The sequence below is a fragment of the Episyrphus balteatus genome, chromosome 3 (genome assembly GCF_945859705.1).
Source record: "Episyrphus balteatus chromosome 3, idEpiBalt1.1, whole genome shotgun sequence".
In the NCBI taxonomy this organism is placed as follows: Eukaryota; Metazoa; Arthropoda; class Insecta; order Diptera; family Syrphidae; genus Episyrphus; species Episyrphus balteatus.
Window position 1 is genome coordinate 27,556,147 of NC_079136.1, and position 22,296 is coordinate 27,578,442.

The 22,296-nt window shown below is 31.0% G+C and overlaps 1 protein-coding gene across 1 annotated transcript in view; it reads right to left on the reverse strand.

Annotated features, from left to right (window-relative positions):
* LOC129916816 (cytotoxic granule associated RNA binding protein TIA1-like) overlaps window positions 1–22,296 on the reverse strand; it is a 295,886-nt gene that overhangs the window by 48,990 nt on the left and 224,600 nt on the right. The window contains exon 3 of the mRNA XM_055996972.1: window positions 7,013–7,088. Within this exon, the coding sequence (XP_055852947.1) occupies window positions 7,013–7,088 (76 nt within the window). The remainder of the gene's footprint in view (window positions 1–7,012; window positions 7,089–22,296) is intronic.

A 22,296-nucleotide genomic window follows, 5' to 3' on the forward strand; every position in this document is an offset into this window, starting at 1 on the left:
TAGCTTTATATAAGGTACATAAATGTACACATACATAGAGAGAGTATAAAAATTCGATATCGTCAAAAAGTCAATTTAAGTTAGGGAATTGGTGGAGGAGTTCAGTTTCAAAGAAAAGAATTTTTTTTTCCTTTCTCACAGATTTGCAATAGGAACCATATTCCGCTACATTCTTTTTTTTTTTTTTTAATCATTTCTATTTTTTTTTTTATCCTCAAATGGAAAAGTTCAAATTTATTTTTGTGTAAGGACAAAATTGACAGAAATGGGAATGAAAGTGTAGAATGGTTTGTTTTTTTTTTTTTTCCAAAGTCAACACTTAAAGCTTATTGAGAGCGGGCGAGAGTTGAGGACATTGCATAAAGTCATTGAGAAAGAGGGGGAGAAGAATAGTGAGGGTGGTTGAAAAAAAAATGTGGTAGAGCACAGAGAGTGTTCTTATGGTTGGCACATGTAAGGCAAGTTCTTATGGTTGAAATGTTTGTTGATTTCAAAGACATTTTCACACTTAAGAAAGTTTGGACTTGAGTTTTTTTTTGTTTTTATTTTTACTTTACTTGTCTACTTTTTATCGTCACTTTTCCATTCAGTGTTTTTTTTTTTTACTGGTAGAAAAAAAGGTAATAAGAAAATAGAGTTTTGATAGAATAAAATTGTCGGTTGGATAAAAATAACTGCCAAGGTCAGAAATTATAAGTTTATTGTTTTGACAGGAAAAGTATGTTTGGATTAAGTTTTTTGGTGGACAATTTTGATCAGATTATCGTTACATCAAAAAAAGGAGTTTAGTAAAATTTATGAATTGTATTTAATTTGTCAGGAAAATAATTTATAAAATCTCAGTTAGAAATAGGAAATTGGGCCACAAAAATAACTCCACGCTATTGTGAATGGTTGCTTGAAATATATTTAATCCCTACCATTGCCTTACAAGTAGATAATGCTGACTCTTACGGACCCTTTCTCGTAAGAAGTTCTTCATTGGGTATATAAGATTGGACCAAATCGTTAAGATTTGTTGGAAATTTCAAATTGAAAACGTTTGTACCTTCCTTAAAACAGTTCATGTTACTGCATAGGCAGTTCATTTAATAAAAAAATTTCAATTTGAGGTTCACTGTGGTGTATGCGTAACTTTTTTTTTGTATTGAAAACTTTGTTACCAAACCGAAAAAAAAAAACAAAAAAAAAGAGTTTTGAATATTTTCACTCGAAAATCTTTAAAACATTGTTGTGTCTAGATACGTACGGAATCATAATTATTTATTATTTGTCTTGCAGCTGAAGTTGCAAGTCGGTTTTTTACTCAAAAATACACTCCGCGAAATAATTATAAGGACAAATTTATTTAATTCGTCTTAAGATATGTAAAGGATATTATTTTTTATTTCTTTTATGAATAAGGAGACATGTATATGGGGGATAGTTTCCCACCATTTGTTTTTATTTAATTCATTAGAATACAATAATACAGTTATTTTTTCCGGGTCTGGAGCGAAATAATCATAAGGACACATCTGATTTTTGCACTAAAAGTGAGATTTAGCGAGATGAAATGTAAACAAAAGTAAGCAAAACAGTTAGAAAATGAATTTAAACCCATTATAACTATTTCAAAAGTAAAATTTTTCGGTTATTTTAAAATAAGGCGTGAAAAACCCCTGATCCAGGCAGAAATGGGCAAAATCGAGGCCTACCATGAATAGGGCTTGTGTAAATGGGAAAAACTGGAGGATTAGAAACGTCCGATTGTGTAATTGATAATTTAATTTACAAAGGTGACATGTATAGTTAACTAAAACGATCAGGGAGGAAGCCTTTGGTCGAAGAGAGAGCCAAAAGTCACAAAAAATGAAGTATTTTTCGTGAGAATTTGACAGAAAGAGAAATTTTCGAGAAAATGAAATTGGAAGTGAGAGTATGTTGAGTGCACTAAATAATGGAGGTCAACTAAGCCCATTCCTACGAAGGTAAATGGTGAAAACCGGTGGTCTTGCCGAGACATAAACTTGCCCGCCTTCGCCTCGGCAAAAATTATAGGTTCTGGGATGAAAAATGGAAAAACCGTTATGTACACCATCTAGGCTATCCAAATTAAACTTTCTCTCATTGATGAACTTAAAAGTTTTTCCATTTTTCATCCCAGAACCTATAATTTTTGCCGAGGCGAAGGCGGGCAAGTTTATGTCTCGGCAAGACCACCGGTTTTCACCATTTACCTTCGTAGGAATGGGCTTAGTTGACCTCCATTATTTAGTGCACTCAACATACTCTCACTTCCAATTTCATTTTCTCGAAAATTTCTCTTGCTGTCAAATTCTCACGAAAAATACTTCATTTTTTGTGACTTTTGGCTCTCTCTTCGACCAAAGGCTTCCTCCCTGATCGTTTTAGTTAACTATACATGTCACCTTTGTAAATTAAATGATCAATTACACAATCGGACGTTTCTAATCCTCCAGTTTTTCCCATTTACACAAGCCCTATTCATGGTAGGCCTCGATTTTGCCCATTTCTGCCTGGATCAGGGGTTTTTCACGCCTTATTTTAAAATAACCGAAAAATTTTACTTTTGAAATAGTTATAATGGGTTTAAATTCATTTTCTAACTGTTTTGCTTACTTTTGTTTACATTTCATCTCGCTAAATCTCACTTTTAGTGCAAAAATCAGATGTGTCCTTATAATTATTTCGCTCCAGACCCGGAAAAAATAACTGTATTATTGTATTCTAATGAATTAAATAAAAACAAATGGTGGGAAACTATCCCCCATATACATGTCTCCTTATTCATAAAAGAAATAAAAAATAATATCCTTTACATATCTTAAGACGAATTAAATAAATTTGTCCTTATAATTATTTCGCGGAGTGTAGCAATCATAAATTGCTTCAAAATCTTGTTCCAGTTAATAAATCCAGCATATTAGGTCTTTCTATGCGGGATAATGTTTTAAAGATATAAACACCAAAATTCATGTAAAAATATTCAAAACTGTTTAAGTTATGCTGCACCTCGTTTTTACATTTCACATACAAATTTTTACTTGCGATATAGGTATGTACTATATATCAAGTTATGCATTCGTACAAAAAAAAAAGTTGAGATATCATTTTTCCATGACATTACGATGGTAGACAATGCCAAAAAAGTGGGTCCCGGAAGTCCGTCTGTCTGTCTGTCTGTCTGTCTGTCTGTCTGTATAAGGAGCTACAGCCTAAACGGATGGACCGATTAATGTCAAATTTGGTATGTAGCGTTATTTGGCGACTCTCCAGAGGGGTTTTTGGAATTAATTTTTTTGGACCAAAAATAACGGTACTTGTCATATAGCGATTTTAGTAAGATTGAAATATCTCAAAAACGGCTCCAACGATTTTGTTTAAAAAATTCAAATATTAGTTTTAAGCTAAGGTCTATCTTTCGATGAAAAAAATTTTTTTTGAAAATCATTATTAACGGTACCTGCCATAGAACCGTTTTTTTCAAATCCGATTATCTCCGAAACTGCTTATTCGATTTCAACGAAACTTTTTGTGAAGAAGAATTTTTATAATTTTAATATAAACCAAAAATAAAATTTCCAAAAAAAATAATTTTTGGATTTTTAAAAAAAATTTGAAAATTTTTTTTTGAAAAATCAAATTTTCGAAAACGGGACATTGAATTTTTTTGAAATTTTGTTTTTAGATGTTGATTAGTGATTTCTACAAAATGGCATACCAATTTTATTTTAAAACTTTTTTTCCAAAAAATTATTTATAAAAAATTAGTTTTTAAAAAAACGGCTCTAACGATTTTGAAAATTTTGTTTCTAAAAATGCATGTTAATATATCAATCAAAACTGCATACTTGTTTTGGAGGGCAATTTAATTTCAGATTTTATTTTATTTTTTTTTTAAAACGAATTTTATTTTTTTTTCCAAATTTCTATATAAAAAGTCTTAAAAATTTAAGCAACTTTAACTCTAAGAGCAAGTACGTGCGACCCCAGTCGTGCATTTTATTTTTTTTGCAAAGATGCCTTTTTAGCATTTTTTCTAGTTATTGCTTTTGAATTAAAAAAAAAAATCTTATTAATTTGCACTTTTTAATTTTTTTCACTGTCTTCTTGAGCCAATTTATGAAGTTAAGACTTAATGTTGCAAATAATATTGTAAAAATTATTTTTTTAACCGATATTAACGGTATCTGTCAGAGGATTTGTTTTTATTTTAACCAACATTTTTATACAGAAGTGTTAAAGTAAAACATGCCTGAGAAATGCTGAAGAGATGTTTTCGCGAACGTAGTCCGTTACCAAAGAATCTTGATCAGCTAAAAACACACAAAAACACGATACATGAGCACTAACTTTTCAGGAGCAACAAAAAACTGTTTTGTATTTTAAAATTCCACAGCACTTCAAATTTAGAGTATGTCGAGTTATAATCTAGCTAAAGACGCATTTAAAAACCTTTAAAATATAAACTTTTTTTCAATTCTTAGCGGGTTTTTAAGCCTTCAAAGTCGATGGACTTATGTCGTTTCTGAAATAAACGAATTTTTGTTGGTAAAACTTTTGTTTTTATCTAGCTATAGCTTTTGAACCTGCTTCTGATTTTAATGAATTAAATGGCAGTAGACAGAGTAAATCTTTACCTTTTTATTGATGTATGACTTAAAGGCTTTCATATCATGATAATTTAAAACTATTAAGAAGTCATGTAATTAACAGTCAAAAATGTTGCCACCGCGTGAAATCTTTCCATACATTTTTAACGATTTACTTTCAGTTTTCGTATTTTGGGGGAACTGACATACTTATTTTTTTTTTTTTTCAGAAGATGAATAACTATACATAAATTAGAAATTTCCAAAAAATTTCAATTCTAAAGCCGTTTAAAAATAAGATACAGAGGTCTAACTAAAGTCAGTTGGACTTTATACATAAAAGTTAAGAAAATTTCAAAACTGAATATTTGTTATTTACAAACTTTTTCTCTTCGGTCAAGTGGAATCAAAAGGTGCATACAAATAATTATCTGTTTTAATCTTTATGATATTCATTTTAAAATTTGATGCTTAGATTATAAATGTCTAACGGAAAAATTAAAAAAAAAAAAAAACCAATTTGGAAACTTTCTCGCCATCTACACCGAAAAAAAAAACAATATCAATTTAACATTTTTTAACCCTCGTAGGCACACGGGTGCGAATTTGGCAGTACAAAAATGAAAAGACACAAAGACACTTTTGTCTTTATAAGAGTGAAAATACATTTTTTGGAATTGTAAATACAGTATTCAAATTCCTCGGAAAATTCTACATCAATTTCATACATGATTCTCAATAAAATAGTGAGACCTAAAAAAGTTCTAGCGCCATGAAAAAGTATAAACCAAATTCGCAAAAAAGAGGTGTGCCTACAGAGGGTTAAATATCAAATAAACATTTTTTTAAATATCAGCCAAAAATGCTCTATAAAATGTGTTTTATGATATTTAAAATGTCAAAACAATATTTTTATTATCAGGGTGATATTTAAATGTCACAATTTGGAATTTTTTTTCGATATCATCATTTTTTCATATCAATTTCTCATTCCAAATTATTGAAAAATATTAAATACAAAATTCTTAATATGTACTAATTTAAAGGCGCTTTGTGTTTTTTTCGAAGTAAAATGTATGATTTTATAAGAAAATTTGATCGGCAATAAGATTTTACTTCACATAGTTTGGGAGAAAATAACAAAACAATTATATCACCTATAATAATAGAAAAAATAATATTACCACTATTTTGTAAAAAATATTCACTTTCAGTAATGTTTTGAAAAAAGAAAGAAAATACTTTTATTAATAAAAATAATAAAAAAGAAAAAGAAAGAAATAGGTTTCATTATAATAAACTAAAACGTAAAATCTAATCAACATTGATATTTTAATTTTCAAAGTGAAATTTTCACTATCCACTTAAACTTAAAAAAATGTCAAAATGATATTTTAATTGTCAAAGTGAAATTTTCACTATCCACCTAAAATTAAAAAAATGTCAAAATGATATGATAAAATATCAAAATTGGTATTTTAATTAATTTAATTTTGTTAATTTTATAGCTGTTATTATCAAATTTTGTTTTCTGTGTATCTTCTCTAGTAGGGTATCAGTAGCTACAAACGCCTACAGTTAAATCTTTAAAATAGTGCTATTATTTTTACTTTTACACATTTTCTCAAGAATTCAAATAAATCAATTTACAAATTGGAAATAGTGGAAAAGCGCTGGTAGGAAGAAATGCAATTCGTATTTACCTTAGACTTCAAGCCCCAATAAATTCTGCAATAAATAAATAACAATAAATTCAAAGGAAAATACTGTCAATAAAATATTTGGGATGAAATTCTCGTCCCTGTAAAATATTACTTAGAAGGTACTAACTCCATCATCAATTGTTTGTAAGGACCAATTACGTTAAAAGCAAGAAATTTAGCACAAAAAAATGCATAGGTATTTAAGTTCTATATAAATATAAGTTACCCATTAGTATGTTTATTGTTTAAGATTTATTATGGAGTTATACTCCACAAGAACAATATTTTGTAAAATATAATACAAAATTTTCGAAATTTAAAATATTTCTTATTGTTTTTTTTTTTTTGTTCCTTGAAATTATATAAGAATTTGATTTAAAATATTTCTTAATGTCTTGTTGTTTTATATGAGAATTTGCTCACTTTGATTCCAATTTTACAAAAATATTATTCTCATTCCTTAGTGAAAGCTTTTGAATTCCATTTGTACCTTCTTGTTTATTATTAGAATTAAATTCCTTACTCTTAATAAATTTTTCCTTCATCAAAGGATATAATTTTATCTTTTATACAAGATGTGGTTTGTTTTCATCTACTTTAATTCAAAAATCTTTTAAAAAATATAAAAAAAAAAAACTAAAAATAATCTAGTATCGTATTAGTATATGGGATAAAGCATATGTATTTATGATAAAAGAAAACTTTTGCACTCACAGTTTTTTTCACAAACGAAACAAATCCGTATCCTTTCGATTTCAACGTTTGTGGATCCCGTACAACTCGGCAGTCTCTGCAAATAAAAAAAAAAAGAAGAAAATATAAAGAAAACTTCGGTAAATGACTTTTATATAAATACTTCAAAGATGATAATACTCTCATGATAAGTATATCAATGTTATAATGATAGTATACTACGACTTAGCAAATGTTATAGTTTTTCTCTTTTTTCCCACAGACTTTACTTTAATGCAAATGCGTTTTTATCTTGAATTTGAATTTAATTTTCAAAGAGTTTTCTGCAATCGATAAAATAAAAAAGAAAACCTTCCCGTAACCATGAGAAGTCTATAAAAAAGTTCTTATATGTTTTTTTTTTTTTTTTCTTACCACACAGTTATGGTTGTGTTAGACACTCTTTCATAGCCGATTTGCATATGCACTTTTATCATGGATAAAATGGTTAAAGAAATTGTGGATGGTGCAAAAGGATATAGATGAATATCTTTACACAGGAAAAAAATGTAGGTACTTCATGTTTTTAACTGATTCATGTGAATCTTTTAAGGCGTGTGGGATTATTGCATTCAAGTAAAATACATACATATGCAAGTTTTTGTGTTTCAAAGCTCTTCAACGACTATAAATTTTTGGAGATTTATACATATAATATAATGATGAAAGTATTCTATCTGTTTAGATGACGTTTTATTTTCTATAGGTTTTATATCAAGGGCAGATTTCCTTCAACGACATTTTTAATCCTTGGTGTGAAACGGAACATCTAAGACACTAGTGTAATTAAATGTCAGTGATATCTCACTTTTGATTAAACATCAATTCCAACGATTTATTGATGTTATTTAATAAATGTGTAGGTAGTTTATTGGTAAAGAACTGATACTGAATTAGTATTTACATTATTAAACAACTTTTCTATGTTATTGTTAAAAGTAATAATTTAATTAATTTTTTATTTTATTTTCGTTAAATATTGTAAAATCAAATTATGGTGACTTTTTTAATTTTTAATTTTATTGTTATGGGATATTTATATTTCAGATCAAATAATCCAGTCAAATAACGCTTTAACCTCGGAATGAATGTTAGTAGAAATTTTTTTTGCTCAATATCTTCCTTTTGCCATTCTATAACATATCTCAAAAGTCTAGAAAAATCTCATTTCCGCTTGTCGCGATTTCAAGGTCAAATCGCGAAATGGAGATTTTCAAAATTAGCAAAAATAGGCTATGGTATTATATACACATATGATACATGATTTCAAGGTATTTTTTAATGCTGATTCCAAAAAATCTAAAATCAAGGCAATCTGATGTTTTTTTGCATTGCATTGTTTTGATTCTTAATGATAATGGATATGAAAACCCTCATGCAAAATATGATTCCGCTACCATTACTTTTAAGGGTTTTTCGGCAGTAAGTTTGCAACTGTTATAATAATATGAGTTGACAGATGAAAAACAGGTATAACTTTTTCCAGAGACGTCAGATTGTCTTGATTTTAGATTTTTTGGAATCAGCATTAAAAAAATACCTTGAAATCATGTATCATGTGTATATACTGCCATAGCCTATTTTTGCTAATTTTGAAAATCTCCATTTCGCGATATGACCTTGAAATCGCGACAAGCGGACATGAGATTTTTCTAGACTTTTGAGATATGTTATAGAATGGCAAAAGGAAGATATTGAGCAAAAAAAATTTCTACTAACATTCATTCCGAGATTTACCCCTTTTTTCTCCTTATTTTACTGTATTAAAAATAAAAAAATAAAATTGTTTTTGACGTTTTTTTCAATATTTTTTAGGTTTAAGGTTATTTTTAACAAATAATCAGAATAAATGATGTAGACCTATAAATAATTTACAACTTTTAAACATACTTCTAAGAGGTCAGCTTTTGCCAGAAATCGTTAAAAACCTTTTTTTTTATTCCATCCCTATTTTTTCCCTCCCCACCACACATACGGGCATGCAGTTCAAACAGTTGCTATGAGAAATAAAACTTTTTTCTAAAAGCTAACCAAAATTTGATGAAATTTCTTTCGGTGTATTTATTTGCCATATCTACATTCACATTTGAAAAATGCAAAAGTCTAAAAATGCTGACAAAAATAAAAAGCGTACCTTATTCATAAAAAAGTACCTATAGGTATAAATATTATAAAAAGACAATACCAATTGTAACCTTTAGCATATGAAGTCGACAATCAGAAATATAAAACAAACATTATTCTTGACTGCTGTTGCTGTCTGCGAATCCAGATGTGTGGTTGCAATGTAAAGTAGAATCTTTTTCAAACAAAAAAAAAGAAGATTGCATTATCTATCTAGCTTTGTTGAAAGAAAAGAAAATTCTTCATATAGAAAATCCATAGGTGGAGGAAAGATTGTATAAAGATATGCGGTTTGCATCTGCGAAATCTGTGAATTCATGATATTATTTGCAATCAGGGTTGTAAAAAATCATTTTTTTTTTATTCATTTGTTTTAAAAACAAAAATATTTATTGCAAAAAAAATATTTATTGCAACTGAAAAAAAACGCATGAAAATTTGTTTATTTTAACTGAAAATATTGCAAATAAAAATAATTTTTAATAAAAACAATGTTATTGCAACTGAAAAATATTTGCTTTTAAAATAAAATTTGTATTGAAAAAAAAAATGCACTAAAAATAAAATGCATGACTGGAGTCGCACGTACTTGCTCTTGCAGTTCAAAGCACTTGTATGGTAGTTTACTTGTAGATTTTAAAAACTGGCTCTATTGATATTGGGGTAGAGCCGACATTTAGTGCAAAATTTTGTAAAATAAAAAAAAAAATTTATATCACTTTTTTTTGGAAAAAAATAAAAATGTAGTTTTATTGCAATCGCTTTGAATTTTACGTCTGCAAAGTTTAATCAAAATCGTTAGAGACGTTGTGGAGATACAGTCGAACTTTCACGGGACTCAAAAATCGGTTCGAGTTAGAAGGATTTATTTAATATTTTTTCTTCAAAACTGTTCATTAAAAATAGTGAAAAAAGTTCGACTTAGAGCGAAATTCGACTTAGAGGGAGTCAACTGTATTTAGTTTAAATTGAAACAATTGTATGGGAGGTACCTACACTTTCTAAGCGATATATAAAAAAAAAACTTTCAGAATTCCATAAAAATCATCTGTACCAAATTTGAATAAAATCTGTCCACCCTGTGGAAATGTGTACAGATGGACGCGCAGACGGACGGAACTGCGAGACCCACTTTTTCGAAGTTCTCCATCATCGTAATGTTGGCTTTGATTAAAACTTAATTTTTTTTTTTTGGACACGAAACCAATACTTGCCCTATAGAGCAAGTAACACTAATTTTGTATGACCTTGTTAAATTTCACCAAAGGAATCCATATTCATCGAAACTCGATTTTGAAGTCACATCAACGCCAACGGTTGAAATTCAAGAAGCATAAAAATCAACGATATTATTAATAGCCGTACCAAAGTGAGATCTAATGTCATGAATTCTTTGACCTTACCAAACTTTTCTTTGGATATATCATTAATGCTCATATAAATTAACGAGTAAGTTTTAATTATTCATTTCATCAAAATTTTAATAATTCATCATATTTTGGCTTTAAATTAGCTGGTTGACTTTAAGCGGGAAAAAAAACCTACCAATGTGAATTATTTTTTCCTCGTAGTTGTTCTTAGTGGATTGCAATTAAAAAAGATAACTTTCTGTCAATGAACTGCTGGCTGCCTGCAACATAACTTATTATTCATAATAACAAAAGGAAAACGCATATTTTCACAATGCCACCCACACAACATACAAAGTTATTTTTATTTTTGCCACAGATAATGCCTCCCGATCGATACGATAAACACTGTTTTGCTCTTTATGCACACAATGCACACACACACACACAGTCATTCCAATATATCCTTGCTCCAAAAGCTGAAGCTGACTGGAGTCTGCTTCTGATTAAGCAGCAAACACATATTTCACCATCAATTGCATAGTGTGATTGATGGCAGATGTGGGAGAGGCAGTGCGGAAGCAGGAGCGCGATTCAGCAGGATTCAGTTAAATTCCATGGGTTTTTGAAATGCAAGGTAGGCCTTACAACGTGGCGCAGAGCGGCGCTGCTGATATGCAAATCAACCAGTATAAAAATATTGCAGTCACGCTTTTATCCCATAATATGATACTATACCACAGAGAGTATAAGATCCTTAAAGAAAACGATGCTGGTTGTGCAGAATGTGATGGTAGTGGGTGATGTTGTGGTAGAGGGGGCTGCAGCTTGTGGTGATGCTGCTGCTTCTGCAGCTTTTTGCTGCTGCCAACCCAGTCAACTATTAAAGCCAACTATACTGTCAGAGAAGATGAGAGAGATTTTGTGTGCGGTGCTGTATAGCTAGGATTCATGGCGCGGGAGGCACAGTGTGTGGCGACGATTTCCATGGAAAATCCACAGAATCAGATCCGCGCTGAATACTCGTAGGTATATGGGGAAATCTACACCTAGGGTGATGTTTATTTTTTGAAAGAATGGCGGCCTTGCTTGCGGTAGGCAAGGTAGAGCGCACAAACGTGCAATCCAATGATGAGGATTGTGCGGTAGCGAATCGTAAATACCTTTTTTTTATATTAACGCTGAATGCATAGTTGTTTTTTTTTTTTTTTTTTGTATTTGTAATTGAAGCATTGAGTTGATTTTTCCCATTTTGGCTTTAAGGAGTTGCATTTAATGTACCTACTATTTTTTGTTTTTGTTTTTTTGGGGGATTTTTTTTTATGGATAAGTTTTTATTTTATATTTGTGTGTGTACCATCTACCTGCCTATACCTACCTGAGTAGTTTTTTTTTTTTCATTTCATTTCATTTTCTTTTATTTAACTTAAAATTTGGCCTAGTTTAAGTGTTCTTTTGGAAAAAATGGCTGAACAGAGTTTATATTTTTTTATACCTAGTTTTTTTCGGTGAATGAAATGCCCATTCAAGTGAAAACATTTTTTTTTTGTGGCTTAAAAGCTTTTGTTGCTGAGAGTATAATTAATACCTATGTATGCTTGTGAAGGGAGTTAAATGAAAAATTTCAGGTGTACCAACGAGTGTAACTCGAATTACGGTTTACAAGATTTCGTAGATGAAATTTAAAAAAAAAACAAAATTAAATAATGTATGTGCTTTTGGGGGGCATTGAAATAAAAGGTGTATAATGGTTTGGGGTTATTTATAAATATTATTTTAAATTTAAATATACAATACCTCAAAAAATTAAAGGTAGGTAAACAAAATTTCGTGATTTTTTGGTGATTTTCGATAGGATGTAAAGGTAACCGGGGCTTGTTGCCTCCAGGGGCAAGTAGACTTACTGCCAATTATTTCAAAACAGAAAAATTTTGTCCATGTTTTATCTTGTAGTTACATCGATCACAGCTGCCTGCTTCATTTCAAAAAGTCTTTCGTCAGAATCAGACGTCCTTCGGAAATGATAGCAAAAAAAAAATTTTTTGCTTTCTTGAGTAATTTTTTTGTTTTGTTTTCATTTTTTCTTTCGCAACGGTGCTTGTGTTAAACGTAACAAGAGGTGGTTTTATTTAATTTTCATTTCTGACCATCGGAAAAAAATCATCAACACCGATTGGGGTAAGTTGACATTTTTTTTGTTGTAAGTTGACTCATTTTGTTTTTTTTTTTTTGTTTTTTTTTTTTTTTTGTTTTATTGAACATACTACACTCCTGCTCAAATTTAACGCACATCATATTTATTTTACAGAAAATTCCTACTATTACTTTGTCTCACAGTATCGTGGTTATTTTCTCAAATAAGACAGGAGTGATCTTAAATTGAAGGTATGGAGTAAAATGTTTGTGGGGAAGATTTGGAGAGATATGCTGAAGTCTATCTGTCAACCCGCTAACCTTTTAGAGATGAGTCATAAATTTTCATGAAGTAAACTCTGCTTTACAACACCTACGGAGTTAGTGAGCTCTCCTAGACCTACTTTAAATACCCAAAAATACTTGACTGATATCCTCGAACACCATGCGGTTCCAATCACCCCTAGATTTGGTCAACAGTTCAGTCTGATGCACGATAATGCATGCTAGAGTGGTTTGAAAATATCTTCAAGATTAAAATATGCCACCCTTGAATTGACCACACAGATATTCGGATTTGAATTCAATAGAACATGTCTAGGAAATGTTGAAAAAAGTGCATTTGCGGCCGAAATCCACCTCCAAGCATTCTTGATCCACACAAAATTAGAGTGAAAGAAAAGTTACAATAAAACCTTCAAATGTTAATTCGTGGAATGAATAGATGACTCCAAGTTGTCATAAGCGCTAGAGGAGACAATGCCAAGTATTGAATAAAATTATTGGAAAGAACTGTCACGTGCTTCCATTTTAAAAAATTTTTTTTCTTATAAAACAAAAATTATTTTAATATCAGTTTTCAGACCTTAAATTGCTAAATTTGGTTCATCTTTTTTTTGGTTGATAATACTGTTGCAGTTTAGCATTTTTCTGACTTGCTTAATAATAACCAAACACAAAAAAATACAACAAATAATTTAAAAGCCATTTTAAATAAGATGTAGGGGTATGACTAAAGAAAATAAAAGTGTGCGTTAATTTTGAGCAGGAGTGTATATACAATTGACTTAAGCTTAACTTATTTCTAATAAGATACATTGATTGATATTAAAATTTGTTGGCACATATGGGGCCTTACCTTATACAATGGATAAAAGATAAAATATATATAAGTATAGTACATGAATAGGCTTAATTTTACAAGTCTGCTGACTAGGTTATCCTCGGGGTGTTCCGTCCCGGTTGTCCAGTTGTGGTATTGATAATGGTGGGTTGGGTGGTATGGCATTTAGCCGCGGTAGTAGGCCGATTGCGTATCGGCGTAAAAGTAAACTACTTCCTCGTTGTCGGTTGGGATTATGTGCTCATCCAGAATATCCAAAGCACTAAGGTATCTGGGTTCGGGATGTCGTTGTTGGGTTCTCATGCTTCTCATCAGCTGATTGGGGTGGTTGGCGATGCTTCCGACAAGTTTCTTTGCAGATTGCAGCAGATACTTTTTCAACGTCATGATGTTTGCTTCCTCGTAAAGTCGCTCGTTGCTGTAGTATTTTTGTCGCTGTCGATCGAAGTAAAGTCCGGTGCAGATCCTCAGGATTTTCCTCTCAAAAATTTGAAGTTCCTTCATGGCTGTCTTGGAAATGGTATACCATACCGGAAAGCTATAGGCGATGACAGGTCGTAGAAGCTGCTTGTAGATCAGGAGTTTCGTTGGTTGGCTTAATCAGTTTCTTCTCTTCATCAGGGGGTGAAGGCGATGGAAGGCGTAGTTGGCTTTTTTCAGGACAGACCTAGAGTGAAGGTTGAACCTCAGGAGCTCGTTAAAGTTGATCCCTAAATACTTCGCGTTGCGTTTGGCTGCCAATTTAGTACCATCAGGTAGTGTAAGTGTGATGCTCCTACAGTTTGCAGCTGACCGAGACTCATTTTGTTTGTGAGTTTTTATTTTGTTATATCACACAAAGTGGCTTTAATTTGTTTATTTAATATGATTTCTTTGATTTATTTTGTGATACCTACCACAAGAAGTGAATTTAGTTTGTCAACTTAATTTTATTTTTTTTATCTTTTTTTATAGAACAATAATGTACCTATGCTTCTTCTTCTAAGCCAAAAAACAAAACACTTTCTGGATTAACATTTTTTATACCTTTTTTTTTTTAAATTATGACCATATAGCTATATATAAAAAAAATATTTTGCAAAAAAAAAATGTGAATTTCAGTATTTTTTTTCGATAAAAAATAAATTAAAATTATGATATTTGACTATCTTTTTTAACTAATCCAGTAACTAGGCATTATTATCTTTCAAATAAGCCATCAAAATCTAAAAAAAAATTGAATGGAATATTTTTTTCGAATTTTTAAAAATATGTTACATGAGAGTTACACTGGGTCCGAAAGGGTTAAGAATAAATGTTTCCTTAAAATGTTTTTACGTTGACTTTCATGAGAGCACCCAAAAATATTTTAATATTCATGTACTTCTTACTGGAGTTCTTACTTCAGATTTATTAATAAACTTTAATTAAGAAAATGTATTGGAATGGTCTGAGTAAATTCAAATGAAAATTCAAAGAAATCAATAAAACGCATTTATTTAAATTTGTTTAAAGTTATTTACACTAATTATGAAGCAGAAAGAAGCTTTGGTCAAATAAGAAATAATTTATATGATATATGAAATATTATTAAAAGCTGTTGAAGTGCCCCAGATATATAATTAGGTACTTAAAATAAACGAAATTTCATACTGATAAAATATAATACGTATACGCCATAGTGTACCCGTTTAATAGTGATATATCGTTGTCATACCTTGAATTGTTTGAATTCCTTGAAGTAGTTGGGTAAAGATCGAAAAAATAGGACAAATATATACTCATCACAAGTATGGCATCTTTAAATAAAGTAAAAGATTATCAGCGGTACATATTATTAAGATAACAAGAAATCTTGACGCAAATGTGTTCTAAAAATGGCTTTTTTAAAAAGAAATTAGCGGTGCCATTAGCAATTTTTGGTGGGTTAAATTTTATGGTAAATCTACCAAGAAAAAAAAATCAACTCTCAAACAAATGAATTTATGACCTCGAAGCAAGAATAAGTGGAAGAAGCGTGTGTAGGTATAGGGATATCGCTATACGAAACACGAGCATGTACTTTAGAACTCTATGGGAACTAAGGTTCCGCAGGTCTCTCCATTTTTATTATTCGCCGTTGCATATATACCCAGGGTAATTATTCTTAAAAGCACATTTTACCCATTAGCATTTTTATGTAGGTATCCTTTTAGCAACCACACAAACAAAAAAAAAAAAAAAAAAACTAAGAAAAATAACCGGAAAAATGAAAAAATACAACAAAAAAAAGTCTAAAGAAATCGACCGTAACATTTATATTATGTTTAAGAATACATAGAAAGGATAGAGGTACCCTCTACACACTATATAATATAAAGAGTATATGAAATTATAAAGGACCAGAATTTTCTACCGTTAAAAAACAAAAACAAGAACAAAGAGTTGGCTGCACTTAAAGGTACTTTACAACAAAAGCTGGTAATAAAGTGAAAATTCTTTTTACCTTACACACTTTTCTACTTTAGCTTCAATTCAGTTTTTTTTTTCTTTTATTTTTACTTTTTTATATTATTTTATTTTGTGTTGTGTTTTTTGTCGCAATAAATGTTACAAAAAGTCAAATACACTTTACCGTAACAATAGGTATAAGGAACTATGGTGCTAGTGCTTTTGTTAATGAAGACATAAACGGAATGCATAAATAAGGTTACTCTATTCGGTTTTTTTTTTTTAGACTAAACTTTTCTCATAATAAAAGTTAGTTCTTTTTTTTTTGTTGGTTTCTTTTAATATTAAATTCAAAAAGTTAAAAGATAATAAAAATGCAAAAAAAAAAAATAAGAAAATATGAAACTAAACACCCTCAACCTGTCCATTTTTCACATAAATAATCCAACTCATTAAAAGTAATGTAGGAGGTCTGTAAAAGCTTACGTTTGTTGGATCTGTCTTTCAATGTAAATATTTTAAATATTTCCAAGTTTATTTTTAGAGGGAAAAGAATTTACCTAACTAATCAAGAAAATAATGAGTGAAAATACAAAAAAATACATACATTATATCAATTAATGTCCTCTACATGTTATTAAAAGATAAAGGCTTTGGGCAATTACTTTTAGATTTAAACTTTTAGTTCAGTCAAATAAGGTTCTTTTTCTGTTTCCATTCTTGATATGTAAGGAATAAAAGAGTGTTCTTTCTCCCTACACCTCAACCCTACAACCAATGCCAAAGTTTTTCGAAAAAAAAATTTTAATTAAAAAAAAAAAAAACTAATATATTTTTTTTTTTTAACTTTGTTTTTCATGTCAATCAATATTTGTATACCAATTTTTTTTTAATATGACTAACGATTTTCAAAAAATTCTAAAAAATTTATTGTTATACAAGAAATTTTATGGCATACTTCGTTTGGAGATTAAAACTTCTTAAAATTCTAAATTCTTAAAATTTTAAATACAAATTTTATATTTTTGTCAAGTTTTAATTAAATTCCTTATAAAATTAAATTAAAAATTTTCTTTTGTAAATTTTTTAAAATCTTAAGTATTTTAAGCTTGTTTTAACATAAAAGCTAATAGGTGCGTTCCAGTCGTACATTTTTGTACGTTTAATTCCTTTAAAATTCTTTTATCATGAGAAGTACTCCATAATATTTGTCTAAAATTCGAAGGTGTTGTTAAAAAATAAGTTGATACTGATAATAAAAAACAACCGCTTTTAAAATTGAAATTTCTGCGTTAAGGTCTCAAGACTAGATATTTAGCATATCCTTGTAATTTGGTCATTAGGAAATATTTAATATACCTACCAAAAAAAAGTCTAAACTGTGACAAAAATTACTAGAATAATTTATTATAAGAAATGTAAGCCTTAAAATAGGATAGACCTACTAAAATGCTAAAAATCATAAAAAAAAAAAATAGTTTTTCCGCCAAAATGTATGATATTTAAAAGAGTTAAAGGCATATAGACCAGGGTCGATAATTTTTGAAACCAAAAAAAATCATAGTAGAATTAAACCCATTGGAAAAGGAGGTGAATATGATGAAAATTAAAGGAAAAATAAATTACGGACGAGCCGAGTTCGGGAAGTGGGTGGGTTGAGTTTTTAATGGTAAAAAATGGTATATCTCGATTTCCGGCAAAACTACAAGTCCTATAGAAAAAAGTAGTATGACAAAGTTGTAGGTAATAAAAAGATCTACAACTTTTGTATCAACAATTTTTTCACATAACCTCAAAATTTATGTGAAAAATTCAAAAAACCGAGTTTTTGGTTTTTTATTTGTATCTTTTTCAAAAACAAAACTTTTTCTACGAAATTTTTTGAAAACTTACCTTATTATATCCCAAATACACTGTAATTTATTTGGTTTAAAATATTTATTTTTTAACCTTTTTTTGACTTAATACCAAAAAAACACCCTAATTTTCAATCGAAAATTCACGTGTCAAAATATCAGCTTTTTTCAAAAAATCGGTGGGTATTTTGTTGGTTAAAATCTCTACTTTCCAACAGTGTAAACAAATATTTACATTAGTGTCATCAAGCCTCCTAAAAACCTCAATAGTACTATAGCTTAGCAATAAAGTGGCAACTTATCAAAAATTTACCATGTATAGCAATAAAGTGGCAACTTATCAAACCTTTATCATGTTTACTATAATTGGCAAAATACTTTCGTCTCTTTTTAATAAGAAGAGTACTTACGTTTAAGTATACCTTTGATTTAACATAACCTATCTAAAATTAATCGCGCGTTTTTCATAATTGTTCTTTTGCAAATTGATCTCGTAATTAGAAGGTACATTAAGTTAAATTCTTATATATATTATAATTTAATCTTGATTTTCATTTTTATATTAATTTCTAGATTAATAATAATTCAAGAATATTTCAAGATTAATTCAAGAAAATTGTTCCTAGTTTAATTCAAGAAAATACCAATTGTAAGTTATACATTTATACCTAAATTAAGATATTTCCTTATTGAAATTTATTGAATTTTTAGGAAATAAAATCGAAAGTTTACCAGATTGTATTTTATTCTGAGTTCGATATTTATTATTTGGAAACCAAACTTGAAGTGGAACAACATTATTTTATTTCAATTGAATTAATTTCGTCAAGATGGAATATAATTGCTCATTAAAGACATGCAACGAAGCAGATACGGAGGAGATGGTGGCCTGTGAAAAGTGCAAGCGATGGTGGCATTTTACTTGTGTCAACTTTAATCAGGACTTATACTCTACTGCTGATCCGTGGTATTGCGAGGAAACCGATTGCGAAGTCAGAGAAGATCCTAAGGAAACAGGTTCTGATAAAGAAACTGAAGGAGATCCAATAACAGGTAAAGGTTTAGATGTAGTTGCCACTGTAGATTTGCTATTAGAAGCTGCTGCGACTGCTCAAGCAGCTGCTGCAGAAAAAGATGTAGAATTAAATTCTCTACGAAATGAATTAAGGGAAGCGAAACAAAAGTTAGATAGCGTTTCCATTCCAAGCCATCCACAAGCGAAAATATCTTCCATTTCCGATCAGGCTGCTTTAAAGACATTTGCTGATAAAAGGTTAGATATGATAAAAACAATTCAGGCGAATCATCAATCACTATTAAAGAATTTAAGTCAACATCAATCCACTCCAATTCGTGCTGGGGCTACAAATCAAGAAAGCTTTCAAGACTCTTCATCTATTCATCATTCCGACATGGCCAGTCTCCTTACCATTCTAAATAGGAGCAATGTACAAGAATTGCCTAGCTTTTCCGGAAGTAATAAGCGGGAGTGGCCTTATTTCGAAGAGGTGTTTAAATCCACAACAGTAGAAGGAAAGTATAATGGCAAGGAAAACGTGGCTCGACTTCGAAAGGCTCTTAAAGGGGAAGCATATCAGTTAGTTAGTGATCGTCTGAAATATTCAACCGATGACGGAGCGATAATGGATTCTTTGCGTTCTATATTCGGTCGTCCTGATGTTTTAGTTCACGGCTTGACAGCCGATCTTCTTAAGCTTCCGTCTTTAAAGTCAAAGTGTGATCCTAATCTACACATATGGGCCGTTAAGTTAAACGGGTTTGTAGCTGATTTGAAGTCAATTAATAGGGGGGATGATCTTTTGAATGGTTATGTTTTGACCGACTTGTCGTGTAAGTTAGGACCTGGTCTTTACCAAGATTGGAGAAAAAAGCAAATGTTAACTCCTCAAGTTTCGATTGAAGACTTTGCAAATTTTCTTACGCAGAAGGTTATCGACCTACCACCCGAGTTAGTTAAACCTTTAGAAACTTCTCTTCCTAGAAAATCGCAGAAAATTACAAATCGAGTGCTCACCCATCAGCCACTGCCTACAACAGCTTTAAATGCATCTTGTGTTAAATGTGGTCACAAACAACATATGCTCAGTGAATGTGACGAGTTTAAATCAATGGCTCCAGAAACAAGGTTATCTTTTGCACGCGAGCGAAAGATATTTTTTCGTTGTTTAGATCCTGTTGAACATGATTGGAGATCGTGTTCGAAGAAGAAGACTTGTGGATTATATGGGTGCGTTGGACGTCATCATCCACTTTTACATCAAACACCTGTGCCTCATACCAAGGAGTTAAATGTGTCAGCTGTTCCTTACGTTCCAAATCCAAATTTTAATTCATCTCATATAGGATCTAAGATGCCAGTGATGTTTAAGATAGTCCCTATACGAATCTATGGAAAGGAAAAGTTCATTGACACCTTTGCATTTTTAGACGACGGTTCTTCGTTGACTATGGTGGAAAAGGATTTATTTGATGAACTTGGACTCGATGGTCATGAAGAAATGCTTACCCTTCAATGGACGAAGGGTGTTTCTAGAAGTGAAGAGTCCATAAGAACTAACCTAGCTGTTTCTGGCGTCCAAAATAATAAACGTCATTTTTTAAAAAATGTTTATACGGTGAAAGGGTTGGAGCTTCCAGTTCAGTCGATTGATACTTCCAAATTGAAAGAAAAGTACCCACATTTGCGAGGGCTTCCGCTTACAGATTTAGTGGATGCAAAGCCGAAGATTCTGGTTGGTTTAGATCAAGCCAAGTTTCTATTAGGGCATGGTCAAAGACACGGAAAAGACGACGAGCCTTGTGCTTTAAAAACTCTCCTGGGATGGATAGTTTATGGAAAATCCGCTCCTATGATTAGAGCAACTTGCGCTCAGGATGTTGCCAAACCAACAATGCGATTTCTATTCCATGACGCCATCAAAACTGAAGATGAACTTCACGAATTAGTTAAGCGCCACTTTACTACCGAGGAGTTTGGTGTTATGCCACCGAAAGGAGACTTGGTGAGCAAAGAAGAATCTCGGGCTCTGAGCATCATGGAGGGTACGATAAAATATGTGAATAACCGTTACGAAATTGGATTGTTATGGAGTGCCGACAACATTAAGTTACCTGATAGCTACTCCATGGCTCTAAATCGACTTATCACTTTGGAAAAATCTTTAAAGAAAAAACCACAGCTGTTAGAATGGAAGAATAATCATATGCAGAATCTATTATCCAAAGGGTACGCGAGAATTGCTACTGAAGAAGAGCTTAAAAAGGATTGGCCACGTGTATGGTATCCTCCTACTTTCGTAATTGAAAATCCAAATAAGTTTCCAATCAAGCCCAGAGATGTTGCCGACTTTGCCGCAAAGGTACGTGGTGTCGCATTAAATACCTATCTATTGAAAGGTCCTGACAATCTAGTTTCTCTTCATGCCGGCATTTTTAAGCTTCGAGAACGCAAGATCGCCGTGAACGCTGACGTGAAAGAAATGTTTCATCAGATAAGAATTAAAGCGGAAGATCAACAATGTCAGCGCGTTCTGTGGAGGAATGGAGATGTCACCAAAAGGCCTACAGTTTACATCATGGAGGTAATGATGTTCGGCCCGAGATCTTCTCCTACATGCGCCCAATTCGTAAAGAACTTTCATGCGAATAAGTTCAAAGATGAATTCCCAGAGGCAGTAGATGGTTTAGTAAACAGAACTTATGTTGACGATTACTTCAACAGTCATGACACCATAGAAGAAGCTTTATCAGTTACAAAGGATGCCATTCAAATATGCAAATCAATGAGTTTCGACTTGGTTGGTGTTCAATCAAATAGCCTTGAATTTTTGAAGCAACTTCCCCAGAATAATGTTAATGCTAGGCTGATCAGCATGGACCCAAGTGAATCTGAAAGCCATGTTACAAAGGTCTTAGGTTTATATTGGCTTCCTTCTTCCGATCTTCTTACGTATAGAATTTCAGATGATGGATTATTTGAGAAGATGTCCAACTTAGAGTGTTCAATAACAAAACGAGAAATACTTAGAATCATCATGCGAATTTTTGATCCTCTAGGACTCATCTCACTCTATATAATCAGAGGTCGAATTATTCTACAAGATATTTGGCGGGAAGGATTCGATTGGGATGAACCTGTCTCAAAGCATTTAAAGGAGCAATGGCTCATATTCATTAAGGAATTAATGGGTATTGAGAAGCTGAAAATTCCCCGTTTATATGTTTCATGGTCACCTAGCTGTTCTGAAGCTA